The sequence below is a fragment of the Lissotriton vulgaris genome, unplaced genomic scaffold (assembly GCF_964263255.1).
Source record: "Lissotriton vulgaris unplaced genomic scaffold, aLisVul1.2 SCAFFOLD_2469, whole genome shotgun sequence".
Classification (NCBI taxonomy): domain Eukaryota; kingdom Metazoa; phylum Chordata; class Amphibia; order Caudata; family Salamandridae; genus Lissotriton; species Lissotriton vulgaris.
Window position 1 is genome coordinate 23,930 of NW_028252307.1, and position 16,064 is coordinate 39,993.

The 16,064-nt window shown below is 47.0% G+C and overlaps 1 protein-coding gene across 1 annotated transcript; it reads left to right on the forward strand.

Annotated features, from left to right (window-relative positions):
- Nucleotides 1–11,758: 11,758 nt before the first annotated feature.
- On the forward strand, nt 11,759–14,185 carry LOC147662592 (uncharacterized). The gene is made up of 4 exons (XM_086951056.1): nt 11,759–12,096; nt 12,418–12,722; nt 12,780–13,757; nt 13,835–14,185. The coding sequence occupies exons 1-4, from the start codon at nt 11,830–11,832 to the stop codon at nt 13,980–13,982; spliced, it is 1,698 nt and encodes a 565-aa protein (XP_086807182.1). The 5' UTR covers nt 11,759–11,829; the 3' UTR covers nt 13,983–14,185.
- Nucleotides 14,186–16,064: the final 1,879 nt, after the last annotated feature.

Genomic DNA, 16,064 nt, shown 5'->3' on the forward strand with positions numbered 1-16,064 from the left:
TCTATTGTTGCGCCTCTGTAGGGTTCCGTTGCCCCCGCTTCGGCCCGCTCCCCCCTCCTCTCTTCTGTTTACCTCCTCTGCCCGTTCCCCGCCTTTGCTCCCCTGCGGCCCGCCCCCCTCGATTCCCATTCTCCACCCCGCTCCCACCTCCCAGCTGCTCCTCCCTCCCTGCCTTAAATGGCAGCCGCTGCGCGACAGCAGGAGTGACCCCTGACCCTGCTTGCAGGCTAGGTCACTGCCCCGCTGCCGCACAGCTCCACCTTTGCTTCCACTGCCGCTCCGCCGTGAGTTCATCCCGCTCTCTGCCTTGCATTTGTAATACTTTGCTTCCTGTATTTTTGTGCCTGTACTTTCTTTTGTTGCACCTCTGTAGGGTTCCGTTCCCCCCGCCACGGCCCGTTTCCCCCCCCTCTTCTGTTTACCCCCTCTGCCCATACCCTGCCGCTGCTCCCCTGCGGCCCCGCCCCCCTCGATTCCCATTCTCCACCCCACTCCCACCTCCCAGCTGCTCATCCCTCCCTCCCCGCCTTAAATGGGGGACGCTGCATGGCCATGCCTCTGGCTTGCCAGAGGCAAGCCTGTCTGCGCCCGTGCATGCCTGGACCGTGCCCAGTGCCAGAACCCCTGGCCCCCGCGAACACCACAACACCAGAATACACTATGATGCCAGCACCCTCCACTCACTCAATGCCGGCTGAAAACACACCTGCTTCCAGGCCACCCCGAAACGGACCCACGGACCCTTCTCCTGCCGCACCTGGAGCTTCACCTGCGATAGAACCACCAAATCTCCACGGACTGGACCCAACAACCTCCGTTGCATACTCCTCAACACCCGCTCCGCACGTAAACACGCTGTCGAGCTCTGGGATCAGTTCGACACCTCCGCCCCAGATGTGGCCTTTCTGACCGAGACCTGATGGAACGACTCCTCAGGGCCTGACATCGCCATAGCCATCCCGGACGGCTACAAGATCACCCCCAGGGATTGGGCTAACGGAGTTGGAGGAAGAATAGGCATCATCCACAAGTCCACCCTCAGAATCGCGGGCACACAGATGACACCCTCAACACCGCCGAACACCTGCACTTCCGGATCCACACCGACCCCAACACCACCCTCAGAGGAACACTCAACTACAGACCCCCCGGACCCCAGGCTCAGTTCAGCGACTCCATCGCCGACCTCGCCAGCACCCACGCACTCGCCTCCACGGACTACATCCTCCTCGGGGACCTGAACTTCCACCTTGAGAACAACAACGACGCCAACTCCGCCACCCTGATCGCCAACCTCGGCCTCAGACAACTCGTCACCGCACCCACCCACGCCGCCGGGCACACGCTGGACCCCGTCTTCTCCACAAGATCCCATGTTACCTTCCACCACACAACCGAACTCCACTGGACCGGCCACCGCTGCATTCATTTCACCTTCAAGAAACCAACCACACACCACCACACCCAACAACTACCTCGCCGCTGCTGGAGCAAAGCCACCGACGACCAGCTGTTCACCCTCGCCCAGAAACCCACCCAGCAACCCCACCAACCCAGACGCCGCAGCCCGCAACCTCAGACAGTGGATCGACGACTGCGCCAACACCCTCGCCCCGCTCAAGAAACCCTTCAACAGCCATGCCAGCAATAGAGCCATCTGATTCACAGACTAGCTCCAGACCTCCAAACGCGCATGCCGGAAACTGGAGAAGACATGGCTCCACGAATGCACACCGGACAACCACGCAGCCCACAAGGACGCCACTGTGAAGACATCACCACCTCATCAGACTAGCCAAGAGATCCTCCTTTAAAAACCGGCTGGACAACAACGCACACGACAGCAAAGAGCTCTTCAGCATCGTAAAGAAACTCTGCAACACCAGTGCCACCACCAACAACATCCCGCCCTCACAAGAACTGTGCGACTCAGTAGCCATCTTCTTCCACTGCAAGATCGCTGACATCCACAACAGCTTCAACACCATGACCGCTTGACTACACCAGACACCACCTCCCCTGCGAACACCACCAGCACCAACCGCCTGACCTCCTGGTCCATCATCAATGACAACGAGACACGCAAGATCATGAACTCCATCCACTCAGGATCTCCGTCAGACCCGTGCCCACACCACGTATTCAACAAAGCAGACGCAGCCATCGCACCCCAACTACGGAAGGTCATCAACATCTCCTTCGAAACAGCGACATTCCCGGAAAGCTAGAAGCACGCCAAAATCAATGCCCTCCTTAAGACCCCAAAGCGGACCCCAAGGACCTAAAGAACTTCTGGCCCATCTCCCTGCTCCCGTTCCCAGCAAAGGTCATTGAGAAAATCGCCAACATTCAATTGGCCCGTCACCTGGAAGACAACATCTTGGACCCGTCCCAGTTCGGTTTCAGACGCAACCACAGAACTGAGACAGCCCTCATCGCTGCCACAGATGACATCAGGCACCAACTAGACAACGGTGAAACATCAGCCCTCATCCTCCTGGACCTGTCGGCCTCCTTCGACACAGTATGCCACTGCACACTCGAGACACGCCTCCTAGAAGCCGTAATCCAAGAGAAGGCCCTGGACTGGACCACGTCCTTCCTCTCAGGCAGAACCCAGAGAGTCCACCTCCCACCCTTCCAATCCGAAGCCACCAACATCATCTGCGGCATCCCCCAGGGCGCATCCCTCAGCCCGACACTGTTCAACGTCTACATGGACCCCTCGCACAAGTAGCCCGCCATTACGACCTCAACATCTCCTACGCCAACGACACCCAGCTCATCCTCTCCCTCACCAAGGACCCACACACCGCCAAAACCAACCTCCACAAGGGAATGAAGGCCGTCGCAGACTGGATGAGGAGCAGCCGTCTGAAACTGAACTTTGTCAAGACGGAGGTGCTCATCCTCGGACCCACCCCCTCAGCCTGGGATGACTCCTGGTGACCGACCACGATGGGAACAGCACCAACACCCACCGACCATGCACGCAACCTAGGATTCATCCTCGACTCCTCCCTCTCCATGTCCAGGAAGGTCAAAGCCATATCCTCCTCCTGCTACAACACCCTCCTCATGCTCTGCAGGATCTTCAAGTGGATCCCGACCGAAACAAGAAGAACGGTAACACAGGCCCTCGTTAGCAGCAGATTGGTCTACGGCAACGCACTCTACGCAGGAATCCCAGCCAAACACCTACGACGACTACAACGCATCCAAAACGCTTCCGCCCGACTGATCGTCAATGCCCCCCGACGCAGCCACATCACCCCCCACCTGAGAAACCTATACTGGCTCCCCGTCGACAATAGGATCACCTTCAAGCTCCTCATCCACGCACATAAAGCACTCCACAACGCCGGACCAGCCTACCTGAACAGCAGACTCAGCTTTCACACTCCCACCCGCCAGCTCCGCTCCGCCAGCCTCGCCCCCGCATCCAACGTACGACATCCAGCGGCAGATCCTTCTCCTACCTCGCCGCCAAGACCTGGAACACCCTCCCTACCCACATATGGCATACCCAAGACCTACTCTCCTTCAGAAGACTCCTCAAAACCTAGCTCTTCGAACAGTAACCGCATTCCCTCTCCCCTCAGCGCCATGAGACCCTCACGGGGAAGTAGCGCGCTTTACAAGTACTCTGATTGGTTGATTGATAAAATGTGGTCCCTAAGTCCACACATAGTCTAATACTCTGACCACTATCCTTGGTTGTGATTTGTGTGCCAACCAAGCAGAGCTCTGTATTTCTTGAATTACACCTTGGTTGACCAATTTTTCAATTTCCAATCTTAAAGGTTCTCTCATAAGTAAAGAAATAGAACGTGTTTTTTGAACTACTGGGACTGCACTTTCTTTTAGAACAATTTTATGCATGTACGTTTTTAACAATGCCAAATTTTCATTACATCTGGAAATTCTATAGTGAGATTGGTTCCGACTTCTGGGGGATCAATAAGTAAAACTTGGTCATGATTATTGGGGTCCAGGGTAATTCCTAATTCTTTCTGATGTTTCCACACCAGAAGACTTGATCCCTGCTTGGTTATATAAATCTTTCCCACTGTGTGTCTATTTTTAAATGAAATTCTCATTCTCACCATCTTTTCTAAGGGTATAGGTTCTCTATTGTACCCAGATGGACTTATATCAGCATTTTCCAACTTGATGTTATGCTTAGTAAACTTCTCGGTAAAATATTTACTTTTCCACTAGAGTAAAAGGGAACATGAGTCTGCATATACCTTGAATTTTTCCTCATCAAGACTAATCTCCCATGTGGGATACTGTGTTTTTTACTCCAAGTTTCCTTCCTCAATCTGAAAAATAAAATTATTTTCCTCTTCCTTCTCTACCTCAGGGTTTTCAATCACATGTACTTTGGGACTATATAACAGCTTGTCACGGAAGGGGGGCTGCAGGCGATGCCTGTCCAATGCAGTGCAGAGGAGGTGAGGCCTGTCCAGAGCTGGGGGGTGCAGAATAGGTGAGGCCTGTCTAGTGGGGTGCAGAGGAGGTTAGGAATGTCCAAGGGGTGCAGAGGAGGTGAGACCTGTCCAGGGAGGTATAGAGAAGGAGAGGCCTGTCCAGCATGGTACAGAGGAGGTGCTGCCAGTGCAGTGGGTGCAGAGGAGGTGAGGACTGTCCAGGGACCTGCATTCTAGGTGAGGCCTGTGCAGGGGGTGCATTAGAGGTGAGGCCTGTCCATTGGGTGCAGAAGAGGTCAGACTTTTCCTTTACTGGGTGGTGCAGACGATGTGGGGCCTGTTCAGGAGGGGGTGCAGAGGATGTGAGCCCTGTATGAAGGGGGCGGGGTGTGCTAAAGAGGTGAGGCCTGGCCAGTGGGATGCAGAGACGAGGAGGCAATTTCCAGAGGGGGAGGGGGGCAGAGTAGGTGAGATGTATCCACATGGGTGCAAAGGAGATTAGGCATGTCGGGCAAGGGGTTGGGAGGTGCAGCAGAGGCGATGCCTGTCCAGGGTGGTGCAGAGCAGGGAAGACCTGTCCAGGGGGTGCAGAGAAGGTGAGGCCTGTCCAGGGGTGCAGAGGAGGAGCCAGGCCTGTCCAGGGTGCAGAGGAGGTGAGGCCTGTCCAGGGGTGCAGAGGAGGTGAGCCCTGTCCAGGGGTGCAGAGGAGGTGAGGCCTGTCCAGGAGTACAGAGGAGGTGAGGCCTGTCCAGGGGTGTAGAGGAGGTGAGGCCTGTCTAGGGGTGCAGAGGAGGCAACACTTGTCCAAGGGTGCAGAGGAGGTGAGGCTTGCCCAGGGGTGCAGAGGAGGTGGGGCCTGTCCAGGGGTGCAGAGGAGGAGAGGCCTGTCCTGGGGTGCAGAGGAGGAGAGACCTGTCCAGGGGTCTCAGAGGAGGTGAGTGAGGGCTGTCCAGGGGTGCTGAGGAGATGAGGCCTGTCCAGGGGTGCAGAGGAGGAGAGGACTGTCCATGTGATGTAGAAGGGGTGAGGCCTGTTTGGAGGGCAGTACAGAGGAGGCGAGATCTGTCGGGGGGGGGTGCAGAGGAAGCGAGGCCTTTCCAGGGGGCTCAGAGGAGGTGAGTGAGGCCTGTCCAGGAGGGTGTAGAAGAGGTGAGGCCTGTCCTGTTCTTGGGTGGTTCAAAGAAGGTGGCGCCTCTCCAGGAGGGATGCAGTGGAGATGAGGCCTGTTCGTCCAGGCGGGGTTGTCGAGAGCTGAGTTTAAGTTTGTTTATTGTTGCTCCAAGAGATTTGTGTAATGAGTGTAAGTTGCTTGTAAACTGGCCAATTGAAGAGCCACGGAGTGAAGCGCCTCAAAATATTTTATTATATATACAAGAGATTAATGCAGATTTACAGACAATATTGCAAAGGCAAAGACCGGGTAAAAGAGGGTGCATCTTTTAGCGTTGCATCCAGAGGTTAGTTCACATATCCAGCAAAATGTGAGGGGCTGCAGAATAACATTCTGGATGAGATTTTGTTTTACGCAAAGAACTGTAGTGACAATTTTGTTACCAAGTAGAAAAATGTATCAAAGAAAAAATAATGAGCGCTCAGACAAAAATGTTCCAGAAGGGTGACAATATTGCAAAAGCAAAGACCGGGTAAAAGAGGGTGCATCTTTTAGCGTTGCATTCCGAGGTAGTGCATATATCCAGCAAAATGTGAGAGCTGCAGACTAACATTCTGGATGAGATTTTGTTGTAACAAAAGTTCTGTAGTGACAATTTTATTACTAAGCAGAAGAAGATCAAAATAAAAATAATGATGGCTCAGACAATATTTTTCCAAACGGGTGACGAAATTGGTTCTCACAGATTGCATTCTCGTTTTGATTCTGGGTTTGTTTGAGGTGTGAATTTGGATATGCACGGCGTTGGTGTGCAGAGTAATGATGTTCAGTATGTGCAAGGAGGAAATGTTGTTCCTCTGGGTCAGGGCCGGACTGGGAACCCAAACCAGGCCTGACAATTTTGGCGGCCCAGATCCCTACCTCTTTTGTTGCAGGGGGTGATATAGCCCCCAGTGACCAATATGTTTCCCAGCACTGAACAATCCCCCACTCTTCCAGCCTCCCGGGTAAACCCTGAAGCCCGTTGCGGCCGGTCCGGCCCTGCTTAGGGTATAGGTTTTACTGACAGTGGCAATTTAAATACCTCAAACACTAATGCGCAGAATATGAGATGCTCCTTGCAATGTTTGCAGGAACCTGGGAAACTGGAACATGAATCAGATGGCAGAGAATGGGATGTCACAGTGGGAAACATCCTTTACAATGCAACTTTTACCACGCAGTGCCTTTACATCGCAACTATTACAATGCATGTCATTACAATGCATTGCGCTGGGGGGCGCTCTAGGATAGGGATTCGATTTAATTTACTATCCAACACCTTCCCTACTATCCACGGGGACTGGAGTTGGAATAGTAAATTAAACTATTCACTATCCAGCACCCCTCAACGCTATGCGTTGTAACAGCATGCGTTGTAAAACCTGCGATGTAAAGGCATGCGTGGTAAAAGCATGCGTGGTAAAAGCATGCGTTGTAATGTCATACATCCGTCACAGTCAATGGTTCCAGCCCAACTGGCCTCTGTGCCGAGCATGCAGAATCAAACGCAGATATATTGGAACATGCCTTCAGTTCAGATGGTGCCACAGCCCAGTGCAGAATAGAACGCCAAGTTCTCAACAAATTTAAGACTTCAATAAAATCCTTTTTTGATTAATAATGATTTTCCACAACTTTCATATACACTAGGAGTTTCTACTGGAGTGAATCAGACACAATGACGGTGCCTGAGATGGGAGAAGGATTGCATGCTTGGGGCAGTCCTAGAAGTCACCCAGAGTGGCCCTTTTGTAGAAGAAATAAAAGGGAATCCGGCATCACTTTTAATCAATAAATGTGCCTCCCGTTCCACAGTCAGACTGACGGGAGCGCCCAACCCACTCCTCTTGGGAAAGGAGTCCAAGTAGTAGGCATTTCTAATAAATAACTAATAGGCTGTCAGAAAATGTTCCCGTACAAATTGGGTCAATGATGAATGGCACAAACATAAACTGTGATTAAGAGCCAGTTATTATGTTAGGGAATAACCTTGTAAAATAACTTGTGGCTTTTAGGGGAAGAGTCACAATTCATTATTCATTTTGTAGGTGTGGTTTATTAAATTACATTTTGTTGTGCCATGTTTTCATGAATATTCATTGGTTGCTGTCATTTTTACCTCATCATGAACCATGTCAATAATGTGTTCTCTCTGTCTAAAAACTTATAAACTGTACTGTTTTGGGATATTTGCTGGAATTGTTTTATTTTACACTTTTCCTAAAGTCAGACTACATGTCAATCCTCTTACTGATTTTGTACTTAAGAACGTTTCCTTGATTTTTAACTAGGCCGTTTCTATGTCTTTTGCTATTTGATATTATAGAAAAACGTTTTCTTATTTCTTAGTACACATTTGTTGTGGTGGTCTGTCAATTGACTTTACAGATAGTTATTTCTGATTCTGGCCCCTCCTTCTGAGACGCCAGTGACACTGCGCGCTACGGGAGGAGGAAGGGGGGAGGCTCTTGTGTGCCCTGCAGGTTCTATCTTCTGCCTTCTCCTGCCCAATCCATATATTTCGGAAAGGCAGAGGTCTAGTTCTTGGGTTGCCGTCCTATAGGGCTCACAAGACACTGACCCTCCGTATCACATCTTTAAATAATTTATAAATTGAAAGCGCCAACACATTGATGCCTTGTTGCTTCCAATGCTCAGCATTTGAACTCTGCATCAGCTTGAGCTTGAATTGTAGTTGCTCAGAGAACATGGTTTGGAACAATCTAAGAGTCTCGTTGAATTATCTATGAACGGTGGGCAGAATTTAACATGCCTTTTGTGAACCAGATTGTTTTGATTTGCAAGTTTCATGGGATCTAAATGGAAAGATGGGGGTTATGAAGACGTGGACTGAGTTGTTAGGGTTTGTTCTCTGAGACTGTGGGTGTACTCTATATTCACAGAGACCTTTTCCAGCAGAGTATCGTGGTTGTTGAACCAAAAAAAGTATTTATTCATAACCAGAGTTGCTTGACAATGGCCTCCAGAGAACAAGAGATTCTTTTGTTTTGGAAGTTCAGGACGGTTATTTGGAAGACGGGATGAAGTATGATCGTCTGAAGCAAAACTATTTCTTTACTTCCTTTCAAGGTATTCTGGGATCACCAAGTAGTGCAGCGTGGCTGCCACCCTTGGAGGAACAACATATAATATAACTTTCAGGTAAGGATTCCTATAACTGTAAGTTTCCTTTTCCCCTGTTTCTTCTTTCTCTATTCCCTTTGTTGAACTGTGTTTAAAAATGACCATCAAGACTCCATTCTGTGTTGCCATGCTCTCGGCAAACCTGATAAGGAATTGCTTTCTGTGACTGTTGAACCTAGCTTAACCCCCTGCTCCTCGTGGTTGAGCCTCCTGAAAAGCTGCTCGTGCACCTTGTCCTCCGGTTGCATCAGAGGTTCAGCCACTTCCTGTCAGCTGTTGGTAATTCAGCCTCTCATGACCAGCGACTGTGACTTGTGACCACCATCTGTGTCCTGAAAACAAAGGCTGTGTGTTTTGCGCCAGCAGCAGGCGCTCTGTGACTGCACCTTGTGACGGAAGACAGAGGCTGTGTGTGTTGTGTAAACAGAAACAGATGCTCTGTGACTACGCCATGTGAGCACGGAAGTCAGACCAACGCCACCTGAGGGACATGCTCCTTTACCACGAGTGCGCCACCCGAGGATGATGAAGCACGAGGCCTAACTAGAACTGGACAGATGAGAAACTTGCATTGTGTAAGGGGGGTTGCCAGTACTATAAATATGTGTAAGCTGTGAAGGAAAACCGCAGTCTCCGTAGAATTGTCTTTGTACCATTCTGGGACCTCTGTCCTTAGCTCGAGCTAATAAATGACTTGCTTCCCTCCACGGCTGGTTGTCCTGGTCTCTTTTGGTAATGTATGATTGATGCAAGAAGGACCCGTAGATTCAAAGCGTTTCCCTGCGCCACTGGCTTTGACTTCCCTAGTGGGGGGGGGGGGTCTCCAAAAGCCAGTTCTACACCTTTCTTGATCTCTTTTTTGTTTTTGTCTCTTCAGCTTCAACATTTTACTCCCTCTGTACACTATTCTTGTTGTTATCAAACTTCTGATAATCACCTGATGGAGCCACATTCCTCCTGGAACGTGTTGGGGGTGTAGTGCAGGTCCAGTTCCTTTTTAGGTCAGTTTTGCCCCCCAGTTCCTTAACTATTGGCACATTTGTCTCCTCCTCTACAGCACATGATACTATAATCCCTCTGTTTGTCTTTCAGCGTTGTTTCTCTTTGGATCTGACTTCCATCTCTTTACATCCTACCATCCTACCCTTTTCTGTCTTATCTACTACAAGCAAAAGACACAGTACATGTGTGTGGACACACATGCACACAGGGCTTGCTTTAGGGTGGTGTGGCCGGTGGAGCTGCACCTGGTGCTGACCTTGGGGGCACTGTGTTTAGATGTAACTTATGGTTTCCTGTGCTGGAACATGTGGTGAGAGTGGAAGATAGCCTTTTTCTCTTTCTTCTGTTTTGTGTTTTCCTTATCTAGACCCTTTTTCGTTTCCTTTACTGTTGTGCTGTTTTTTTTCTCTTTTTCAGGTGTTGCAGTGGCCTGGTCCTGTCGAAGGAGCATGAGTTCTGGGCCACAAAGTAAGTCCTTATCATCCGCACAATTTGAAATGGTGAATTCCACTGAGCTAACTGGACACAGCATCTGTCTATGGTGGCATTTAAAGCACTGAGTGCAATAAGGCCAATTCCTTTGTTCCTAGATCACTGGAAAAAGGAATAGATGAAGAGTCTAGGTGGGCAGGGTTAGTAAATAACATCTGATAATTCATTAAAAGTATTACAAATATCTCATTTGATGCCAGCCTTTGCCACAGAAATTGTAAATTGATAGTGTTGGTTGCTTCTGAGAATCGGTGTCACAATATATGTGCAACTTGAGTTTCTTTCTTAAATATTAATACGTTTGCTCTCACATCCTTGAGTTCCATTGATCCAAAGCTCCCGATCTACAGTGTTCCGAGCTGTTTCACCACTATCAGAAATGATACTCAACTGATTTCCTAGCTTGTTTTTGTCAATACATTCTTTGTGCAAAGTATAAGGTCACAAATATTTTTTCTTTGTGTTCATTTACAATCTCTGACTCCGTTTCTACAGGTGACTGAAGCATGAACAGAAAAAAGAAGGTTTAAATTTAGTGAAACATAACGAAAAGGATTATTTCAAGGAAAGTTAAAACATTCTCGCGCTCTAGAGAAGAAACACATTCTATGTGCCAGGAATGGTGAGGATGTTGGAGCGGAAGAAACTGGTGAATGTGAAAGTTGTCAAATCCCTAAAGGAAAATTACCATACATGTTTACCAAGTGCCAGTAACTGAGATTGAGGAGAACATTGGCCACAACTGATCCCCACACAGTGCACTTGAGAAAACTCAGTGATGTAAATTCTGTTTGATGGTTTATGAGAAATGCTTTGGAGACGCAAACCCTCCCCAACAGATCAGTATCTGTAGACGTGATGTGAAAGAACCGTCAAGAAGACTAATATCCTCGGTTTACAAGCGCAAGCTTTTGTCTCCATCTCCTATGATTCAGAGGAAAGAAAAGATTGTTTAAAAGAAAGTCATTGTAAATGCTCTTTCTCAGATGTTGATTCACCAAAGATGCTGGATTATCATTTCCAATATAGGAAGATTTTCCCCCACCAACTCTGTCTCTTGAGTTTGATCCGAGTGGTTTCAAAGGATCCTGTAACTCCAAAGTGGATCATGTACCTGTCTTAGCCACTGAGCAAAAAAGCATATACTGGCACTGAAAGTATAAAAGGGGCCAGTGTTACGCTACTGATAATTCTTAAACCACCCTGGCATGCCCTAATCATCTGTCATTACTTGTATGAACAATCATAGCTACCAGGCAAACACTAAAGCCCAAAGACCTTATCAGTGCTTTTAAAACTCCTAAATCAAATGTGATAAAACAGAATCACTAAATGAGACTAATTAAACAAGAGAAAATTCACCCGGGCATAACTTGGAGAAAATGAATCCATGAGAGGTCTCTTAATCAATACAAGGGGCTCCTCAGTGAAAGTTAATAGAACAAGTTAGATCAGTGCCTTTAAAGGTAGGAAAATGATCTCCAGGTAAAAACTATCATTAGTTAAATACAAATGTTAGGAAGAGCATCTGAAATGTATTTTAGAAGTTAATGCTGAGTTGTAACTTAAACATGTACACAATCAGAAATCAGATTCAGTCTTAAAATGACGTGTATTCAGGAACAAACCCAACTTGGAGAAACAAACAACTCGAATAAGAGCAATAACTGTGAGAACAGCTTTAGTTATCAATCCCACCTCACTAAACATGAGAAAACTAGCTCTGGACGAAAACCCTATCAGTGTCCTGAATGCCAGAAAGGCTTCAGTCTCAAATCCAACCTTACTGTACATGAAAGAACTCACACTGGACAAAAACCTTATCAGTGCTCTGAATGCTCGAAAAGCTTCAGTCAGAAATCCAGACTTACGGTACATGAAAGAACCCACACTGGACACAAACCATATCAGTGCCCTGAATGCTGTAAAAGCTTCTGTAGCAAATTCAATTTCACTATACATGAAAGAACTCACACTGGACAAAAACCTTATCAGTGCTCTGAATGCTCGAAAAGCTTCAGTCAGAAATCCAGCCTTACTGTACATGAAAGAACCCACACTGGACAAAAACCATATCAGTGCTCCACGTGCCAAAAAAGCTTCCGTTTTCGTGGCAGTCTGATTCAACATCAGGTAACTCACACTGGACAAAAACCTTACCAGTGCTCTGAATGCTTGAAACGCTTCAGTCAGAAATACAACCTTACTGTACATGAAAAGACCCACACTGGGTATAAACCGTATCAGTGCTCTGAATGCTGTAAAAGCTTCAGTCAGAAATCCAGCCTTACGGTACATGAAAGAACCCACACTGGACACAAACCATATCAGTGCTCTGAATGCTGTAAAAGCTTCAGTCAGAAATCCAGCCTTACTGCACATGAAAGAACCCACACTGGACAAAAACCATATCAGTGCTCCACGTGCCAAAAAAGCTTCAGTTTTATTGGCAGTCTGATTCAACATCAGGTAACTCACACTGGACAAAAACCTTACCAGTGCTCTGAATACTGGAAAAGCTTCAGTCAGAAATCCAGCCTTACTGTACATGAAAGGACCCACACTGGGCATAAATTGTTATACTGCTCTGAATGCCAGAAAAGCTTCAGTAGTAAATCAGCTCTCTCTCACCACGAGAGAGCTCATACTGGACAAAAACCTTATCAGTGCTCTGAAAGCTGGAAAAGCTTCAGTCAGAAAGGCAACCTTACTGAACATGAAATGACAAACACTGGGCATAAACTGTATCAGTGTTCTGAATGCCAAAAAGGTTTCTATCAGAAATCCGGTTTAACTCTACATCAGAGAATACATACTGGGCAGAAACCGTATCAGTGCTCTGAATGCTGGAAAAGCTTCAGTCAGAAATTCAGCCTTACTCGACATGAAAGAACCCACACTGGGTATAAACCGTATCAGTGCTCTGAATGCCAGAAAAGCTTCCAACTGAAAATGACTCTCACTAGACATGAAATAACTCACACTGAACAGAAACCTTATCACTGCTCTGAATGCCAGAAAAGTTTCAGTCAGAAATCCAGTTTAACTCAACATGAGAGAATCCACACTGGGCTCAAACCGTATCAGTGCTCTGAATGCTGGAAAAGCTTCACTCGGAAATCCGATCTTACTGTACATGAAAGGACCCACACTGGGCTCAAACCGTATCAGTGCTCTGAGTGCCAAAACAACTTCAGGGATAGATCCGGTTTAATTGTTCATGAAAGAACCCACACTGGACATAAAACTTATCAGTGCCCTGAATGCCAGAAAAGTTTCAGTCAGAAATCCAGTTTAACTCATCATGAGAGAATCCACACTGGGCTCAAACCATATCAGTGCTCTGAATGCTGGAAAAGCTTCAGTAAGAAAATAAATCTCTCTACACATGAGAGAACTCACACTGGACAAAAACCTTATCAGTGCTCTGAATGCCGGAAAAGCTTCAATCAGAAATCCAACCTTACTGTACATGAAAGGACCCACACTGGGCTCAAACCGTATCAGTGCTCTGAGTGCCAAAACAACTTCAAGTATAGATCCAGTTTAATTGCTCATGAAAGAACCCACACTGGACAAAAACTTATCAGTGCCCTGAATGCCAGAAAAGTGTCTGTGACAAATCCAGTTTAACTCAACATGAGAGAATCCATACTGGGCTCAAACCGTATCAGTGCTCTGAATGCTGGAAAAGCTTCCAACTGAAAAAGACTCTCACTAGACATGAAAGAACTCACACTGGGGAAAGACCTTATTAGCTCTCTGAATGCTGGAAAAGTTTCAGTCGGAAATCTGGTCTCACTCAATTTGGGAGAACTTACCTGTAAAAAACCTTGTCATTGTTCTAAATGCCTGGGAAGCGTCTGCTGGAGATTCAATTTCAGTCCACAAGAGAGAAAGCACAACGAGAAAGGAAATTACCCGTGCTCTCAATGTGACAAAAACTTCAGTTGTAAATGTAACCTTTCTACATAGGAGAGACAATGTGGGAGAATAAAAGGTTCTCACTGTCAACCCTGAGGAGGAGCTTTCAGCATCTCAAAACATTTACATGAAGCAGCCACAAAGACTCCACTCCATTGATTGTCCAACAAACCCTCTACTGAGAAAAGCACACAGCGAGGGATGGAAATGCTTGAATTAACCTCATCCTTTTGTAACTATTCGTGGCCTCATTCCATTCAGCGTGTTTTGCTCCCTGAGTGTTTATAAGCCATGGCTCTGACCCACAAAGGCCATTGATCTTGAACTTTGAGGCCACGCTGCTAGATTCAGGAATGTTTGTAACCTCAAACTGTTTCCAGCCTTAATAAGCCTCACCAGGGGCCTGCAGCAGGAGTCCCTTTGTCGTAGGTCTATATGGGACCAACATATATTCTGTGCCACGTAGGGCTGATCATTGAGAAAAACTAAAGGTGATAGATGAACTGGTAGTTCATCTCGGCAACATCCCGCCACATCATTCTCTAGTCTTTGTGTAACTACAGACAAGGCCAGCCATATGCAAACCATTCTTGGCTCCACCCTAAATAATCCTAATGACTTCTGTTCCAATGGGACATGGCCTCGTATTACAAAGATATGCGAGACAGCAAGGACCCCCTGATACAGTTCAACTTCCTGGGTCAGGGCACTTGAAGAAAATGTGTTCCAATTTGGAGAACATATGTACCAACAAACAAAAGGCGTAAGCATGGGGGCAGCAATGGCCCCATCGATAACCAATATTTATATGGCTAGGTTTGAATTTCATCACATACACAACGAGATGGCACCATTCTATGAGTCTGTTTCCCATTGGTACCGGTTTATTGGCGATATATTTTTTATATGGACCAATGGGGAACAGACTCTACAAGAATTTCTAGAATGGATTAATTTAGCAGATAGTAATCTCCGTTTCACTGCACAAGTTGATGCTACAAAAGTGGAATTCCTTGACATATATATCAAAAATGAATCCAAGAATCTGACGGTTGACTTGTATACTAAGTCAACAGCAAGGGACACGCTACTCCATTTTGGTAGCTACCATCCGAGAAATCAGAAGGATGGGATACCATTTTCACAGTTTTTGAGAGTGCGGCGAAACTGCACAAACATTAAAGATTATGATATTCAGGCTGTAAAAATGAAAGAAATTTCTTGCTTGCGGATATCCGAATCGTTTAATACGTGAGGCATATAAGCGAGCAAGATACTTTGATCGTGATGCTCTTCTGAATTCAAATAAACAACAGAAAGAACAAAAGTTGGTCTGCATAGCAAAGCACTCTCCTCTAAATGCCACAGTCAGACAGATCATCAACTCAAACTGGCATCTATTAAATATAGAACCGACACAACCAAAACTACCAAAACCCATGTTTGCGCATCGACGCAACAAAAATCTGAAAGATCTAGTGGTTAGATCACGTTTCAGTGGAACTACCAATATTGTCCCCTTTGTACAGAAATCACTAAATGGAGAAAATGCCATTAAGGGCACCTCCAGATATGGCACATGCCAATCTTGCGATGGCATAATATCAGGTGAGACATTCACATTCAACAAAGTACAAATACAGGCTAAGGAACTGTGGACATGCAATACAACCAATATTGTTTATTTGATATTGTGTCCATGTAACTTAGGTTACGTTGGAGAAACCGCAAGAACTATGAGACTCCGCCTAACGGAGCATAGATCTGCGATTAAAACAAAACAATTGACAGCACCACTGGCATCCCATTTTTCTGAGTTCCATCATTCTCCGTCTCAGATCCGTTGGCGCATCCTAGAAAAGATTCATATAGCCAACAACAACGGCGGAGATAAAATTAGGAAAAAAAGGGAGCTT

Bases quoted from the DNA above. Each gene is read 5' to 3' on its own strand.
- LOC147662592 (XM_086951056.1), top strand. From the start codon at position 11,830: ATGACGTGTATTCAGGAACAAACCCAACTTGGAGAAACAAACAACTCG. The intron at 12,723-12,779 runs GTGCTCTGAATA...TGTACATGAAAG, and splicing joins ACTGGACAAAAACCTTACCA to GACCCACACTGGGCATAAAT. The intron at 13,758-13,834 runs GTATAGATCCAG...ATGCCAGAAAAG, and splicing joins GAGTGCCAAAACAACTTCAA to TGTCTGTGACAAATCCAGTT.